General features: G+C 42.8%; 1 protein-coding gene across 12 annotated transcripts in view; it reads right to left on the reverse strand.

Moving 5' to 3' along the window:
* Positions 1-17,898, reverse strand: part of MTSS1 (MTSS I-BAR domain containing 1) — a 127,085-nt gene that overhangs the window by 22,643 nt on the left and 86,544 nt on the right. For 8 of the 12 annotated variants that reach the window (XM_075704560.1, XM_075704551.1, XM_075704556.1 and 5 more), the window contains exons 4-6: positions 11,173-11,257; positions 9,837-9,928; positions 8,010-8,084 (exon numbers count right to left, since the gene is read on the reverse strand). In XM_075704560.1, the coding sequence (XP_075560675.1) occupies positions 8,010-8,084; positions 9,837-9,928; positions 11,173-11,257 (252 nt within the window). Of the gene's footprint in view, positions 1-2,218; positions 2,231-8,009; positions 8,085-9,836; positions 9,929-11,172; positions 11,258-17,898 lie in introns of all 12 variants that reach the window. The other 4 variants (XM_075704558.1, XM_075704561.1, XM_075704552.1 and 1 more) reach the window with 1 other exon arrangement.

Raw genomic sequence — 17,898 nt, forward strand, 5'->3', positions numbered from 1 at the left:
ACATCAGTAACTGATTATTCTCTCCAACCCACATTCTCTGGCCTTTAGGTTACCCATCTGGAAAAATTTCCAAACCAAGACAGCTATCGTAATGACAGAAAATAGTTCCAGAACAGTCTCATCACGGAGCAGCCATAAGAGTGCTCCTGGAAGGACATTCCTACCTCAGCTGCAGACAGGTTTGAATGACCCACCAAAGCAATCAACATTAGCAATGGTCAAAAGCTTCACACGTAGTCACAAGCCTCTGGTCTGCAACCAGCCAGACATGGATGTGATGTAAGGATTTGTTCTGCAGAGCGTGTCCAGTTGCACTCGGAAGAACGAGTCAACAATCCGAAAACCGAGGAGGAATTCAAACCCAGCCCTTCTCCAAGTGGAGCTTTGGTGCGCAGAGAGGAGCAGAAATGCAAGGCCAGAAGCTGTGGACTGACTTCTCCAACAGCACCATGCTCCAACAGCCCTGGGACTCACGGCTTGACACAGGCAAGTAACAGGTAATGAACTACAGAGAGCTGAACTGCTTCTCGTCAATATGAACATGAATCCACTGCTACTCCAAGGACAGTCTTAATGTGTTACCTTCAGAGCAGGTGCTTCACATCATTACCATGACGTGCAAGAGCTTTAAAGGGCCAACATGCATTAAAACCTCAGTTTTACAGTGTTCCGTGTGAATCCTGGCTGAAAGCCTCGTGCAGCTTCTTAAATAATCATTGTTCGAAAATAACTTTAGTAAAGGAAACGTATTAGGGAGAAGGAAAATGGTAAATCAAATTTTCAACCCAATTTCATGCCTATTTTATAAGACAACTTAAACTAGCAAGCAACAGCAAAGGAGAACAATGATTTTTAAATGCTCTCAGTGCAAGTCTGACTATTACAGTTAATGCCGGTATTGACAAAGTAATGCAGCAAATATTGGTGAAATTATTATTTACCGCATTCTCACCTAAAGAGTGTTCCCTTGCACTTTTTTAGGTGTCTGCACAGAACTTGAATATTCACTACTGGACACTTTATAGAGTGGCAGAATTTACACTGTATGAGACAATGCTGAGTACACCTCTACTCGTGCAAACCAAAGCAGGATCCAAGTCATTCATTCCCAAATCACCTTCTTTACAAGAGCATACCAGCTGAGTCCTGCACAGTAAAGCCAACAAATAAACTAATATGGATCTAGGCTGAGATTGGAAGAATTCTGCCACCGTTTACAGAAAGGTGGAAAAATCTCATTGCTGGGGTGAACTTCAGACCCCTTCAGCAACCGAATCAGAGTCTTTCTGGTGGCTACTGGAGATCTGAATCAGCTGCTAACATTCAAAAGTGCTAAGTCATCCCTTAAAAGAAAAGTTCCAAGTTACCAAAGGAAACTTCCAGATTGAATTACAAACCAGGAAAAATACAAAGCGTGGTTTCAAAAAAAGGGGGCAAGCAGCAGGCACCACAGTGCCCAGCTCCAGGAGCCCAGGGGAGGCGCCTCAGTCGAGAGTCCCCCGATCTAATCAATCCAGGCTTCTCCAAAGGGCAACACCTACATCACTACATCTAGAGGTGGAGGTACGATTATTTCGCTCAAATTTAGAAACACTGTGTTTCATTCACAAGAAGATCTCAAGGCAGCTACTTTAAATTTGCAATACAACTGAAACAGCACTCCAATTTAAACAGATTTGAGATGTGATCAGGCAGCAGAAGAGGAGACAATTGTGATGCTGATTTCCACCCCTTCCCCAGCATGAAGTTAAATATAGTGATTTCTTATCTATCGGTTAAGAAAGGTGCATGCGATTTTCAGAAAAAAGGGGGACTTGGATCACAGGTTTACAAAGAACAACACTAAGGACTTTAAGCTCTAGACTTTAAAAGTCATATTAACAATAAGATATTTAATTATTTGAACATCACCTTGATGACGTATCTATTCCATTTAACTTCTCTCCCAACTGTGACATGATTTATCAGTCCATGTTAATCCCTTTCTAAAATAAACCAGAGGTTTATCTACAATACTGATTTTCTTCTTTTACAGTGTTCCAATTAGATGCCAAAAGAAAATAAATCAAAAGATGGTTTGTTCATTAAGATTAGGCAATACTTTAGTTTCATTAGAAATTAAAGTCTAGGCAGTTAGTGGAGACCAGACACCATAAAGAGGCCACAGCAAGGGCTACAATAAACCAGCCACCAGGGTTACGGCATGGCACAGACTTACCCAGAGCCTCAGCTGTCAGGCAGGTGCGCATGGTGAGAAATTGCAGGACACAAAATTGACACAGAAAGGAAAATAAAAAAAGTCAAACTGGTATTCCGGCATTCCTAGAGTTTAGACATTATCATCAGCGCCAAGACAAGAGAGCGAGCAGTTTGGACTAGACTATTTCGACTTCTTCTGTTGCTGATAAAGACAAATGCATTAGCTTTGCTTCCTGATGAGCTGTTGCAAATTAAACTCCCAGTTATTTACCATACAGTTTTATTTTAAGAGACTTAAACCAGTTTAGGAACTTTGTTTAGCTTGCAGATTCCTAGGTGAGAACATGTTAACCCATGCTTCAGAGAAAGTGCACAACACACACATCTGTCAAACTCTGGTCACGCTGATGAAGTGGCACAAAGCTCATCCCCTCGCAGGGAAGAGGGAACTTGGGAACTTGCAAAATCTAGGCGGGTGCTGCATTAGTAACCACAGCACTTTTTGATGTTCTCTACTGCAATTACATTAATAGATTGTTAACTAAATGAAAAACTAATTGCTGATGCAATGTGAAAGAACATCAAAAAGATTAACCATGATATGTGTATTTTAATTAAAAAACTTTATATATAAAGTTTTGCAATAAACCTGGCTTGCTGTCAAAAACAGGGAAACTATCAAGAGGCATTCAAAACTCAAGGAATGAAAATAAATCAAAGAAATATCTCTGGTCACTGATTTTGCAACGTCTTCGCTGAATTTTTATAAAGTGGAGCTTACATTATAAGCTTGGGGGGGGGGGGACGGGGGACAGGACACACAAAAAACCTGCAGGCACCACGGCCTCATCCACACAGGATTTTTTCTCTGCAACAGATCAGGATAATTTGCTTATTAGCTTCCCTCCTTCTGAGCTGTATCACACTGGCTCCACAGTAAGTCCTGGCTCTCACTTCAGTCATCATGCCACACCGATCAATTTAGAGGAACAAGGCTGTCTCCTGGAGGAGAAAGGGTCTGGCCAGGGGTCCTCCCTCCCCAGCCTGCCACTCCGGACAGGGCAAGTGGCAAGTAGAGAAAGAGTGCAAAGTACTTGAATGAGAAGGCCACCATTAGCTTTAAGAACGGAGATGTTCCTCGGTTATAATTATGTCAAAAAGCTTCATGTTTTTCAGTTAAGAGTCACAGGGTTTGTGCAATCATCCTTGAGAGGAGTATAACAATAACACAGTTTCAAAGACCAGAGCATAACACAAAAACAGCTGCAAAAGCTCTAAAACACAAACAGGTCATCTTTGCTAACCGGGAAGAGGGGAAGAAAAAGCACTTTTGGCACTATTACAGTAAATTAATAATCATGTTCTACTCTCTCCACTTCATTAAAAGTAAGAATACTTTCCAAAACTGCTGCATACTCAAAAGTAGAGGTTGTGAGTTTGGATACTCAGTGTTGATGGGACACAAGATGAAATGTTGTGCTGAATGTTAAGGGCACTCTGCAGAAACTTGTATGAATGGCTTAGAGATAGAACTCAGTTTGCACATTAACATGTGTTATATTATTGGGAGCGTTACATACAACTCCTTTTCACAAATCCGCTTGGATTTAAACATTTTCTTCAAAGCTCACACACCGTGTCACATGAAGAACCTGAAAATGAAACCTACCAGTCAAGTTATAGGCAGAAGGGAAACCTCTCTAGTTAATCATTAATAGCCAAGCTGAAACACAGAAAATAAAGCCAACATGCACTCCAGATTTTACATATACATTCAGTTATATTTTAAGTAAGTCACCTGATGCTTTTTTTTTAACTAAGAATCATGCATTTTGTTAACCTTCCAAAATGGTTACATGCAGAGCCACAGCTGCTCTCTCTCCTCTGAATCCAATATAGCATCAACAGCTTCTAGCAGCTATGGATCCACTTACGAGGCCTTGACTCAACAGAAACCAAAACATGGAATTTACTTTAAATATATGCATAGTTATTCTGCTGACTCAGGTTAGCTGGGCTGACTTTTTGATGTCCAATATTTGTCTGAAAACAAAGAGCAATTTAGAAGATGTATGCAGTTCCATGCACTACGTAGCTTCATCTGTTCAGACAAGAGCTAAGTTTCAATGCTGGGGTGGGCAACATGCCCTATGCGCCTGTTCCTGTTAGGAACAATGGCACAAGGAAAAGGATGCACATTGAAGACTGCCACCGCACGCCCAGGGACTGCATGGATCTGGGAGATGCAGCAGGCTCCTATTTACAGTACATATATTTAGACGTCATATGGATTTTTTTTTTTTAACAAAGACAACAAAAAGAATGAAAATTATACCTGTAAGGTCTTCTGAAATGCAAGACCTTCATTCACACACAGACTTGTCGTTTTACCAGATATATTCTAGCAAACTTCCAAAAAGGACCCCTAACACCTTTTTGTTTTGTTTGGAAAGCTTGGTGTTTTCTCCGTCACTTCAAGCTTTGGAAACACCTTTATTGCAATTAACACACCTACTCTGCAAACACAATTTCTAATAAATGATCTTAAATGCCTGGCCTGAACTTTCAACTTGGCCGCATGGAACCAGAACAAACAGACCATGCACAAGCCAGAGAACCAGCAAACCCCAACATATTCAGACCCTTAGAGCTAAGGTGGGGTGCCCAACCTGTCGCGCTCCTGCCAGGACAAGCTACGCAGCCCACGGCCCTTTCTCCCAAATGTCCTTGGGATGCAGGCAAGGAGCAAGGAGTTGCTACGCATGCTGCAGCCATTGGCTATGAGAGGGAGCCTCTGCAGCCTGATGCGGCAGGGAGAGAGGACACCACTGCCATGACGCAAATGAGAAAAGTAGAGGGTTATATTTGAATTCCTAGATCTGAAGCTACCCAAAGCAGAAGAAAACCACTTTCCCATCTAGTCACAGCAGAAAAAGCTTGAAGGATGTTTTTAGTAGCATGCACAGTATTTAAGCAAATCCAGAATGCAGAAATAAAGAAACATCTCACTTGCCCACAGACGATCATAAGGTTAATTCAAAAATATTCTTACAAGCGCTAGGAAGGGAATGAATTGGTTGTTTTAGAGTTCCCATAGGTGAGTCAGTAACTTTACAGAAAAATCAAAGGGACAGGTCCTGCTTGAGGAAGAACAGAACAAAAAAAGTAAGTCTGAGCAACAGGGAAACAGAAGAGTTGAAGACACAGTAAGATGTTCATGCACTCAGCCACATGCCTGCCAGGACAGCTTCACCCAAGAGCTTCCCTGCCCATAGTTCAAACCTCATTTGTGACCTAAAGCAGAATTACTTCTGCAGCTTTATCATTTGATAAATAAACCCCTTCTTGATTTTTTTTATCCCTTAGTGACAGCAAGAGCAACATACTTCACCACGTAGCACATGAAACAGATCTGTCAAGGTGGGTACATACAAAAGAGTTTTCATAACAACATTTGACATCACACTCAGACCAATGCTTTATTCCTTCAAGGTAGGGATCAAAAAGGCAAAGAGGGGAAAAAACATCTGTTACTGTTTTTTCTTCCATATTTAGCGCTGCAGGTAACTTGCAAGAACACAGGGTGAACTTCCTCCCACCTCCCACCCACTCGTGCTGGGAACCCACAGGGCCAGCAGCTTTGGACATTCATTCCCACATCCAGATGAGCCTCAGCACCTCACTGCATCTCTCCTCCCCAGGAGCTGTAAGAACAGCTCTCAGCCCCTCAGAAATATCGCAGCTCCTCCCTTTCCCCGTACTGGCTACCTGCCAGCCTTCATCACTTCCACCTTCCCCATACATGTCCCTCCGCGACCAGCTTTAACCCCACCTCAGTCCCATTGGGTTTGTGCTCTGGACCCAAACACCATGTGTGTGACAGCAGTTCTGAGGAATACAGCACGGAAATACAGCAGGTTCACTGACAACTCAAAAAGCATGTCGTAACAGCAAAATTAATCAAGGGAATGACATTAAAAAAAAAAAAAAAGCCTTCAATCACAGCATGGCTGCTATAAATGAGCCTGTTCCACTCCCCGCTCAAAGATGTTTAATCCTGAAGGAGGACAAGACACCAGTGTGCTGACCCTCGTCACTAAACATGGCACACATTTGGGGAGGGAGACAGGAACACAGAAAACCCAAGGAGAAAGTCCACTTGCTTTAACCACTGCTGACAGACACCTATGGTGGTATTTGTAGTATGAGAACAGTGGAGTTTTTTCCAGAAGGCTTTAAGCGCTTCTCTCTCCTCTTCCCACCTTACAGAAAATGCTGTCTCCTCCTCCAAGATTGCAGATTGATTTATTCAATACTCAGAAGCAGGATAAAAGTGAGATGGAGCCAGATAGCTGTCAATTCATAGAAACAGGTTCAAAAAATGGTTCCTTCTTCCCAGAATATGGACATGCTTTTCTCAGCTCTCACCTACCATGCATTGAGGGGTTCTTTGTATCATATGGGGACAAGAAGTGATGAGACCAGAAAAGGGGGGAAGAAAGGAAAAGAAACAGAGGAACATCACAGACTGTCTAAAGCTGTTAGTCTGAAGTCAGACAATTTGTCACACAAAATGAGAAACATGTTTACGCATCACCCAAAAATAGAATCTTATCACAAAGAATTGTGTCCCTCTAAAGATGACCATTCTGATTCAAAACACTAAACTTTTCCACGGACAGACAAACACACAGAGCCTACTGAACTAAGCTCCTTCTTGCTGGCTTCCATCTCTCCCTTCCTCATCCCTCATCTAAAGTCAGCTAAAATTCAAGAGCAGTTTTCCGGTCATGTGGCTTTATACCAGCGTAATTATTGACTCACCTATTAGGAAGGACAGTTAGTGACGGCTCACCTGTTCTGGATAATACTTACACAATTTAAAAAGTTCAAGAAACTCCCCGCCCCAGCATTTCTTTTGCTTGTCCCTGGGCTCACAGTTTTTAGGCAGGAGGGGAAGCACAAGTTGTAACCTGCAGGCTGGGAGCTGCTCAAAGAACACTTCCTACCCAGCTGGGAAGAACCCAGTGCCAGGAAAGGGAACCATAAAGTCTGCTTCTGTACAAGCTCTGTATCATTTTTCCAAAGCTTGGTGGGGTTTGCACTTGGCCGAGTAAAAGCCTTAGTGATGCCAATGCTGCAGCTATCGGTGATGCATGTTTCCATTAACATGATGATGAAACTCCTGTGACAAGATGGTGGTGGGAGAGCAACAGGGACACGAGATTCAGCTGCTAAAAAAGACAGATTGCCTTTGTGGAGAACTCTCTTTCTTTTCTTACTCATCTTTAGTTTTCTATGGTTGCCAAGTGCCCTCCCCCTGACAACAACCCATGCCACCTTCTCACACTCTGAGGAATAATGTAAGGTTTAGGAGATTACAGGCTGTTAAAAAAGAAGAAAGGTGGTAGAAAGGGAGAACAGTGACAAATGTTAATAGTTACAGAACATTTACATAATGGCTTTTTTTATATTATTCCAAAAGATTCTAGAAAATTTTACAGGTATCTGCACAAGTCATGTTACAGTGTCAATGTTCCTAACAGGGTAAGTTAGCAGCAAGAACTCTATTTTAAAACATGATTGACTTTGTACAAACAGTTTTAAGGCTTTTGTATAAGAACATTAGACAGCAGCTTCAGAATATGATTTAAATGACACATAGTAATTGTACCCTGGTGTTCAAGTACGTACCAGGAATACATTACAGGGGACCGAATTATTACAATAGAAAGTCCTATCACTGTTCAATCTTTGTCAATGAGCACAGCACAAAAGGTTTTTAACAGCACAAGTATGAAGCAAGTTACCTTTCTTTGCTTTCTTCTGTAGCTTCAGTGTGTCAGATGATTTCTTTTTTATCTCTTGGCGGGCTTTTTTGTATTCTAAAAAAACACAGTCTCTATTATCAACATACTCGATGTCAAAATGAATGTTTTTCACAGAAAAGGCTATGTTTAAAGACATTAGACTGCAAATTTTAAGAGGACAGCTACTATTGATCAAAGCAACTTAGAACTTGCATTTTGTAGTGCCTATATGTTTGGCTTAATATAACATCTTAGGGTGTGAGCACATTCACATACCAAAATCTTTCCCAAATAAACAAAGCCTTTACAGAAATAACAACTGAGAACACAGTACAAAATTAGAGTGCTTTTCATTTCAGAGACTCATCCACTCTCAGGAATGGAAAACAGAGATGACAGGTTTCTCGAAACATCTGTGTTCAAAAACAAGTATCCAGAAATGGCAAAACAGAGAATATCCTGTGATCCCTCTCCAGTATGAGAGTCAGGCAGAGGGAAAGGGTGCTAAAACTTTGCCCAAGGAAGGGTCACTTTGCCAGCTCTTTCTGATGAAGTGGAACACACTGCAGTTGTCCTCATTTTCAGATGAGCTGCAAATCCTGGGAGAATTAAAATCCCAGAACAAAATATCCCACCTCTAGTCAAGGCACACTAAAGGTACCAGATACGAAAAGTGATACATTAAAAAAAAAAAAAAAAGATAAAAGGCATGTATGCATGTATATACATATACACATACACTTTTAACAAAGGAGCTGAATGTTATCACTGTTCTATAGATGGAAAAACAGAAGCAGGCTGTTGGCAGGCACAGGAACTGTACCGGGGCCAACTACACCCCAACACCCAAGTCTATCCACTAAACCCTAAATCTCACTGCCACTTTGGCCAGGGTCACCCCTACCTGCAGGAACCCAGGTGATTCCTCCTTCCTGCTTACAACCTGCTTAACACTCTCTGCAGCACAAGGTGGAAGTTTTTGCAAGAGCTGCTGATTTAGCTGCTTCTATTTGACCACAGTTATAGTGCGGTAAGAAGCAAATCCTCTTTTGGAGGCCAAGTACACTCCTTCCCATCAGTCCTCACCCTCCCCAAAATAAATTATGGTGATGCTGCTTCTTTCAGACCTAGCAAAAGTCTTCAATTTTCAAGGGTCAGTGGTGAACTGCAACCTGCTTTCAGCACCCGTGCTAGAGGGCCATCATCCCCAATACAACTTTTGCAAAGCCAAAGGCATCTACCAACGTGTTCTTGCTGTGCAAGACTTTGCTGCCTCCTGCTCATTCCCCCAGGAAAGCCTCTGGAGCCATCATCAGCACTGCAGCTCTGAGCATCCCATGTCCAACAACACAACTCTCCTGCTCCCCAGGTGCACATTTCTGTATCGCATCAGATATAAAATAACGATGCTGAATGTTTTACAGGGCTGTGCATTCTCTGGAGGATGCTATGTCTGAGACATAACATGATCTAACAGTTAGCTTTTAACTACACCCCGGGGCTTTGCAGGGACAGATGCAGCGTCCCCAATCCTCAGCACTACTGGAGATCATACAGTGAGAGCGGGCTAACAGAGTCAAACCCAGTCACTGCTTACCAGTCTAGAAAAACAACCCATCCCTTGGGGTCCTGCAAACTAAACCTTCAAAAAGTATATGCAAGGGTTAAAATTTTGTTAGGCACTTTGGGAGAGGACTGTTTGAGAAGAGAAGAGTTGCTATACATGTTTATGCGCGTCATTCAGTTCCCCAGTACAAACATGAAAAGAGGAAGAAAAGCTGATATTACAATCTTACTCCTATCAAAGAATTCTTCCTCTGTAACTACCTTTTGCATGGTCTTTATCCAGTTGATTGGCCACTTTCTTCCACTCTTCCATCTGTTCTTGAAGTGGGTTTATCAGACAGTCAATTAAAGCACTAATTTTGTTGAAAAAACACAAAGAGCAATCAAATCCTGCAGATGCCCCTATTCTTATATAGAGAGCCAAGGTCAATATTGGAGTATTTTTACTTTTTGCTGTGACAGCTACCAGTGTCACAATGTAAATATCAGAACATAAAAATGTTATCACTGGAAAAAGCAAAAGAAAGGACTGGATCAAAAAAAAATCCACATCACAAGATAACCATAATTACTGCGCAAAAGTTCAGGACAGTGAGGAACAGAGCGTAAACCAGAGGAGTGACCCGAAACAGGGCCAAGGTAAACAGATCCTACTCATCTGTCACACAAAGAGCAGTTTAAATGGATACTCCAGAGACCAGAAAGGTTCATGCAGCCATGAAGATTATAAACTTAAATAACACATGTATATGCACAAGAAGACAGAGCAGTTGTACAAGCGAACAACATCCTGCCCACTGATGTGCCTCACCTCTCACCAGTGGAGGCCATGATATAGCACTAGTAATTAATGAGATTGGGATCGAACCATTTAAGCAGCTAACTCTGAGGTAACTAGAGCCTAAAGTTGTCTCCTCACAGCCAATTTCACAAAAGTCTTTATTTTAAAAGGGAAAAAACCATCCCAGGTCATCATGCAGGTGAAGCATCATTTTGGTTCACCTCAGGTCAAGTATAACTTCTAAGTCTGGTTAAAAAAGGTACATGTGCAAACTACTACTTACTACAGAAGTAGGGTTTTTATGTATAGCCCAGCTTACACATGAGCTGATTCTCTCCCATTACCTCTACAGTCTACCTTTAACTGCAAAAAGGGGATGAGAGAATTTGCCTTTTCCATACTTGTTTGCTAAAAGTTTCTCACTTGGCCACAAGCTATTTGGGCTCTCCAGTAAGCTGAGGAAGCAGCAAAACATTTGCTCCTGCTTTAAAACTTAATGACAAAGCCTAAAGTCCTGAAACAAAGACAGGGTGGTCACATCAGCAGCCGGTGCTCAGCACCGAGCAACAGGAACCGACAGTGGGAACTCGCAGCATTTGGAGTGATCTGAGGTGACAAGCCCAGTCCCCAGAACATGCAGTGAAACCCTGCATGTTCACAACACTTAGTGGGCTGCAGGGGAGAAAACAACTGCTGTTCTCAGCGACAGGGTCAGAGATCAGATGGAAAGCCAATGCTGGTGAGCAGCTTTAGGAGTTTCCCAGTAGCAAATGAAAGACAAACCTCAAACTCTGGGCCAGGTACAGAGCCACTCACCTTGAGAACTGCCGGAGTTTGGACTCTATACTTCTGTGCCTCATACACATCCTGGTGAGAGCAGACCCAATCTCTCTGGTACCACCTGAAAAACAAAACACGAGGAAGGTGAGACCCCTGATGAGATTCCTGCCTGTGGTGTAGGCATGTCAACCAGAAGGCAGGTGCCAAGTCTTCCAGAGCAACTGTAAAACAGATTCATAATAACTGTGGAATCAACCAGGCTATTAACCAGGCAGACCTCAAGGAAATCTACCACCTTGGGAAGAGATTAATTCTTGTTCATCCAGAGACCAGAACTGAACAATTAAACACGATTAAAACACAGTTCTTCCCAGCACCTTTATGTGCCATGAGGCCAAACTCCTTGGCAGAAGAGTTAAAAGAAAAGGGTTTGAGATGTCAAAAGCCAAGAAACAAAGCTGGCAAGCAGGTAGGCATCTACAAACAGTTTATTTCCACATTTTGGAACTAAACCTAGGGGATTTGATCCAATTTTCCCATCTCTAGATTGCTTAGACCCAGTGCCTCAAAAGGATTTTGCTCCTCCAGAATATGTAACTAATCCTACATATTGCCTCATACATCACTGATAGATACCATCAGTGTATCACATGTACCTGCCACCTCAGAGCACGCATATATTTTTCATTACATTTCCAGAAGGTGGCACTATTTGCTCTGTACCCTCATCTCAGTTTCTGACAACTGTGTGACAGCAAGAATAATTTTTTGCAAGTGTTCCTCCTCCAAAGTTTTCCCTTTTAAAAGCACACATTCCTCCATTTCCCACTTTAATAGCCATTACCAACTTTGATCAGCCTATTAAATTTCAATATAATGTTGTTTTGGTTAGTGTTAGTTTTGATAATCAGTTAGTTCCTATTTGCAAGCCAAATCTATTATTCTCAGGGTACAAACATCAACCTTTGTACAAAACTTTTCCAAAGTGTAGTATTCTCTGGAACAGCAAAGATATCAGCATCTATTTAAAAGTCTCATTTGATTATTAAAATAACCTTAGACTTGTAATATACAGTAAAATAGCTTCCTTAGGCTTTAAAAATGGTATTGCGCAAGTAAAAAATATTTTCCTAGTAAAGAAACTTGAAAATTTTAATAATTTTATTTATTTTTTAAGCATGAAAACAAGCCACCATCTTCCTGCATTCTTGCAGAATTAAATCCTGTGCCCACGAAATGGCTCTGGAACAAAGACACTAAATAACTAGAACAAATTGTGGCTATTTGGTATTTTCCATTGTTCAAAAAGATAAACAGAAAGTCCTTTGTCACTTGCTCAATTACTCATGTTTTTATAAGAAGCTTTTGAAATAATATTATTTGGTAACACTGAAGAGTTGTAGCCTTGCTGCATACGGGTAGCTGGGAAAAGCATACGGACTCCAGCCTGGACCCGAACCCATCTCTTCCGGCGATGCTGCACTTGCACAAGCTGTGACAGACTCTGGTAACTTGAAAAGCAATACAGAACATGGGGAAAGGCGTACTGGAGAGAAGGCAACTGGAGGAAGAGGACAATGTCCACAACGAAAAGTGGATCTCTGTCCCAAAACATGGGCATCTTTCTTTGGAGCCACTGCCAAATAAAAGTAACTCGGAGCTTAAGGCTGCACAACTCCAACGGCAGAGATGGAGAAATGAACCAAACACTTCCACGGCCATCACCGGCACAGTTCCCAACCGAGTTTAAGCAAAAGGCAGGCTTTTCAGGTTGAAAACTCACGGAAATACTGGAATGTTAAGGACTGTCTATGGTGAAGTGACACTACTTCCCTAAGCCTGTTATATGAAAAAAGGAAGAGTCATTTCAGAACAATAACTAGGAAATAAGGCACCATGTGTTTTGAAGACTAGGAAACAAAGGTCAGTTACTATTAATACTAAATTAATTACTATTAATAATAAATTAAGTATTTATAAGCCTGGACAGGCTGGACCGATGGGCCGAAGCCAACTGTATGAGATACCTTGGTATGTCTTGGCCTGGCAGAAAAGGACCTGGGGGTGTTGGCCGACAGCCAGCTGAACATGAGCCAGCAGTGTGCCCAGGTGGCCAAGAAGGCCAACAGCATCCTGGCTTGTGTCAGGAATAGTGTGGCCAGCAGGAGCAGGGAGGTGATTGTGCCCCTGTACTCGGCGCTGGTGAGGCCGCACCTGGAATACTGTGTCCAGTTTTGGGCCCCTCAATACAAGAAAGACATTGAGGTGCTGGAGCGTGCCCAGAGAAGGGCAACAAGGCTGGTGAAGGGTCTGGAGCACAGGCCTTATGAGGAGCGGCTGAGGGAACTGGGATTGTTTAATCTGGAGAAGAGGAGGCTGAGGGGAGACCTTATCGCTCTCTACAACTACCTGAAAGGAGGTTGTAGTGAGGTGGGTGTTGGGCTCTTCTCCCATGTAGTTAGCGATAGGGCAAGAGGAAATGGGCTCAAGCTGCGTCAGGGGAGGTTTAGATTGGATATTAAGAAAAATTTCTTCACTGAAAGGGTGGTCAAGCATTGGAACAGGCTGCCCAGAGAGGTGGTGGAGTCACCATCCCTGGAAGCGTTCAAAAAATGGGTAGATGTGGCACTCTGGGACATGGTTTAGTCTACTCTACCCTTAATTGGTTTAGTGTGGACCTGGTAATGTTAGGTTAATGGTTGGACTGGATGATCTTAAAGGTCTTTTCCAAGCTAAACTATTCTATGATTTTATGATTCTAAATTGCAAGGTAACAAAATTCGAACTGAAACCCCAATAACTAAAGTATAAGTACATCCCCTCAACACATAGTACAGATGGATGGGCAAGGTTAGCAAAACAGCTATACAAAGTTAGGTCTATACATTGGTAGTCGTGCTTGTGTAAAACAAAACACAACAAAATAAACAAAGCCTGGGGAAAAAGGTTATTCCACGGAAAAAAAACACCAAGCCCAACTGGCTGGGGATGCGGGGGGGGTTACTGCTTCTTCCCACCTTTTGAAACTTCATGTTATCGATAAGTGTTTACTAGAGCATGGAAGTATGAGGTCCTAATTTTATTCTGTGAATAGACTACTCTGACAAAGCAAAGGAAAAGGGAAAAAAACAGGTTTGAGAAGTTTTTAATGCCGCTTCTGGAAACAAGGTGTTGCAGAAGATGGGTTTAGGAGCCTGCTCGGGAAGGGCAATGAGGAGTACTGCTGGAAACCTTGGGAGGGCCGAGTCAGCACCCCAGCTCAGTCAGTGCGGACCCGGGGAGGGCTGCGGGGGCAGGTCAGGGCTGGTGAGACTCCATTTTAATGTCCCATGCCAAGGTGTGCAGGGAGTCCGACAGTCCTGGTGATGGTCAGCAAGGTGATTTGAACTCCTGAAGCAGCAGCTCTTGCCAATCATTTGTTGAGAAAGGTGCTGCTCAGCCCTCCCTAAAGAGCGTAAATCCCTCCCAAACAGCACTTAAATTATAAATTCAACCTGCCTAAAAATGAAGCGCTGGGGAACATGATCACTCCAAATGGCTACAAGAAGAAAGGATTCCTGTTCCTCTGCAAAATCGTCTTAACTCGCTACAATCAATAAACTGAGTTTACTGATAAATAAACTGAGTTTACAATAAACTGAATTCAGAATAAACCAAGTTTAACTACCTTGGAAAAGAAATTTCCACAGTACTGCAAAGTATCAACGTAACGCTTGCAGCACACGCACACCCCCTATACAGTCTTTTCAGCCACCCTCTCTGCTGCTTTTGCTCTAGGACCATTTAAAGAGTGCCTCCCCTCCAGCCTCTTACCACAAGGCTTACAACGCTATTGGACACAGACAGTAGTAAGCTGGTTTTATTCCTCAAAGCCTTCCCATTCGCAGCCCGCTGCCATCTCACCACGCACCCGGCAGCTAAGGGACACACGGCACACCAAGTGCCGCGGGGGGCAGGTGGCAGGCGCACACTGAAAAGCTGTTGTGCACCAGCAGCTTCAGCCCCAGCAAAGGGGAACCGGTCTCCGTTCAATGCACGCTGCTACAATAAAGTCACTATGCATTTCCAATTCCCATTTAAAAGTGAATGTTACTGGTATCTAATTAAGCGTAGGAGAGAGAACCTTTGCAAGAGACAAGGGACTTTTTAATTTTGGCACTCACTGCATCAGCAGAGGCAGGAACCGCGTCCAAGTGTCCCTACACACCTACCCAGATGAGACAGCCCACAGAGGTACAGATACACCTCTTGCAGAGTTTCTGGATGCCAAAACAGCAGCAGCAGGATTTTGGAAAGGATCACCTCTTTGGATATGCCAAAACAATTTGCATTTTGGGGGTGCCTCAGCAATCCCATGTTAAAAATCAGCCACCAGACTGGGAAGGACAGTACCAGCCCATCTCCTCCCACACCTGAATCCCACCACTCCTCCTCAATGTACTCCAACAGCACTGGAGCTAAAAAGAGCTTTACCTCCCTGTTTCCAACTATATTATCTGTGAAGAATCAAAATGCTTCATGAGAAGGCAAATAAAACTAAATACAGGCCTCTCACCACCCCTTGATTTATTGAGTTGGAGCACCACGGCCATTACCAATGCATTCAGCAGGCCTTCCACAGGAACATGTGCAGTGCAAAGGGTTTATCTCAACTGCCAGCAGGTTTCTGCAAGGGCTGGTTCCCACCAGCAGAACTGCACTGATGCTCCTGTTTCCAAAGGGCTGGGATCAGCTGGCTACACAAACTGGCAGAAGGGAACCATTTTGTACCACTGCAGTGGTTTGAAAATGTCCAAACATAACAAGGGACGGTAGTTTGGATTTGCTTCTTTTACCCAATCTCAGCCAGATAGCCTTAGTGAACAAGAGTAACATATGCTTTATATAAATTATCGTTCAATGTTCGATGTAGTTCAATGTAGTAGTTTACTCACAGAAGGAGCAGGTGGCCAACATGCATACTCTGCAAACACAGATGAACCTTATAAGCAACATTAATGTGTGTGCAAGTCCTGGTATTGGCTATGCAGCTCAGTATTCAAAATCTGGTAAGAAGTTTATTGTGCTGGGCTACGCCACAGTCATACAAAACCTGCTTCAGCCTCCAAATTAATTTACAGTTTATCTTTTCAAAAAGACCAGCTCCGTAAGTGACCAACTGCCCAGTTACTCAAGGACAGAGCCATGAGCCAGGCAGGCAGAAGACCAAGTGGAGGTAACTCCTTTTTCAGTGCTATCAACACACAGACTTGGTGGCAAAAAAAGCATCTGAAACAGAAATGCATCAGGAGTATGCCAAAAGCACTGCCCGTCTCCACTTCACTTACAAGCAGGTCACTGGCAAAAAGTCATAACATTCTCCAGTAGCTATAATTTCCTGTAGAGAAATACTGGGGCCACATGAGCAAACATCATCAAACCAAGAGCAGGTTGGGTGGGTGACCTGGGCTCCATTCACTGCTTTGCAGCTATGCAAGTTAAACTACCGTGCCTTGGGCTCTCAGTTTATAAAATGAGGCTGTGAATTATCTGCTTCTCTGACATACTACAGTAATTCATCCATTAAGGCAAACAATGCTTGGGAATGGTGTAAAGTAATACTCCGAAACTGGAGACAAGAGCTGTATTCATCAGAATTCCCACTCAGAGAAAGTGGCTTAACAAAATGCTCCTGTCAAATTTGATTAGAAAGTGGGCGATAACATCAGCCTTATTTCTCATAAGTAAAAGGCAACTCTGCAAGGCAAAATGTGCTTTTGCTCTCACCTTCCCTGTTTCTCCCTATTCCTGCCTAAGCCTGTAAAAGACCAAAAACCTTTTTCATGTAAGATAATTAAACGAAAGCCTGTGGACCATGACACTACAATGAGTCGGCATAAGTGATTTTCTTTCGATGCTTGCTTGTCATTCAACATTGCAGAGACACAACAGGGAGAGACTGTAGGAGACTCAGTTGTTTTATAGGATTCATTACGTTTGTATTTAATAATGATCATATATCAAGGAAATGATTATTTGATGACATGTGCAGCTGTACAACTGCACGGCCTCTGTATACTCCAAACAACCCACTACAATCAACCTCTTATCTTCCTCCTCTCGCTTCGCTGTTGAGCAACCCCAGAAGGCTCAGAAGATGACTGCCTTTCACAAAGTGCCTTTAAGGCTACAACTTATTAATGAGCTCATCTTTATCTTCAAGGGCAGAGTCCAAATGTGCCAGCTACTTCCCTCTTTCCCAAAAGGGAGAGAATGATGAAAAAATGGGTGTAATACTTCTATAATTTCAAAGTTATCAGAAGAGGCTTCCGTTTTCAAGCAAAGATTAAAGCAGGAGCAGAACAGAGGCTAGATTATTAAACACAACTCTGAACATGGAGGCTATGACAGGATGACTAACAGTAGGACATTTTAAGTTAATGGTCATTACTCAACCCTTATCCAAACTCACGCTGTTAGAAGAGCAAGCAGTTTCTATCACTGATTACACGGGGCATGGACCTTGATCTTGCAAAACTGTTTATGTGGATGCCTCCGTGAAACTCAAGGATGATGGGATCAGTGCCAGGGTGTTACAGCAGACAGGGAAAAAAAGGGGGCTTTTGCTTAAAAGTGACCAGCACAGGGGTTATAAGCATTACCACTGGGACAGAAACCTGAAAGTGGAGCTATGGTAGCCCTTTATGTTTCAGAGTGTCAACAGCCTCCAGGTAAGGCTTGTAAGGTGGAAAAACACATCAAGAACTGCAGACAACAGAGGGA

Source organism: Pelecanus crispus, chromosome 2 (genome assembly GCF_030463565.1).
Source record: "Pelecanus crispus isolate bPelCri1 chromosome 2, bPelCri1.pri, whole genome shotgun sequence".
NCBI classification, from domain to species: domain Eukaryota; kingdom Metazoa; phylum Chordata; class Aves; order Pelecaniformes; family Pelecanidae; genus Pelecanus; species Pelecanus crispus.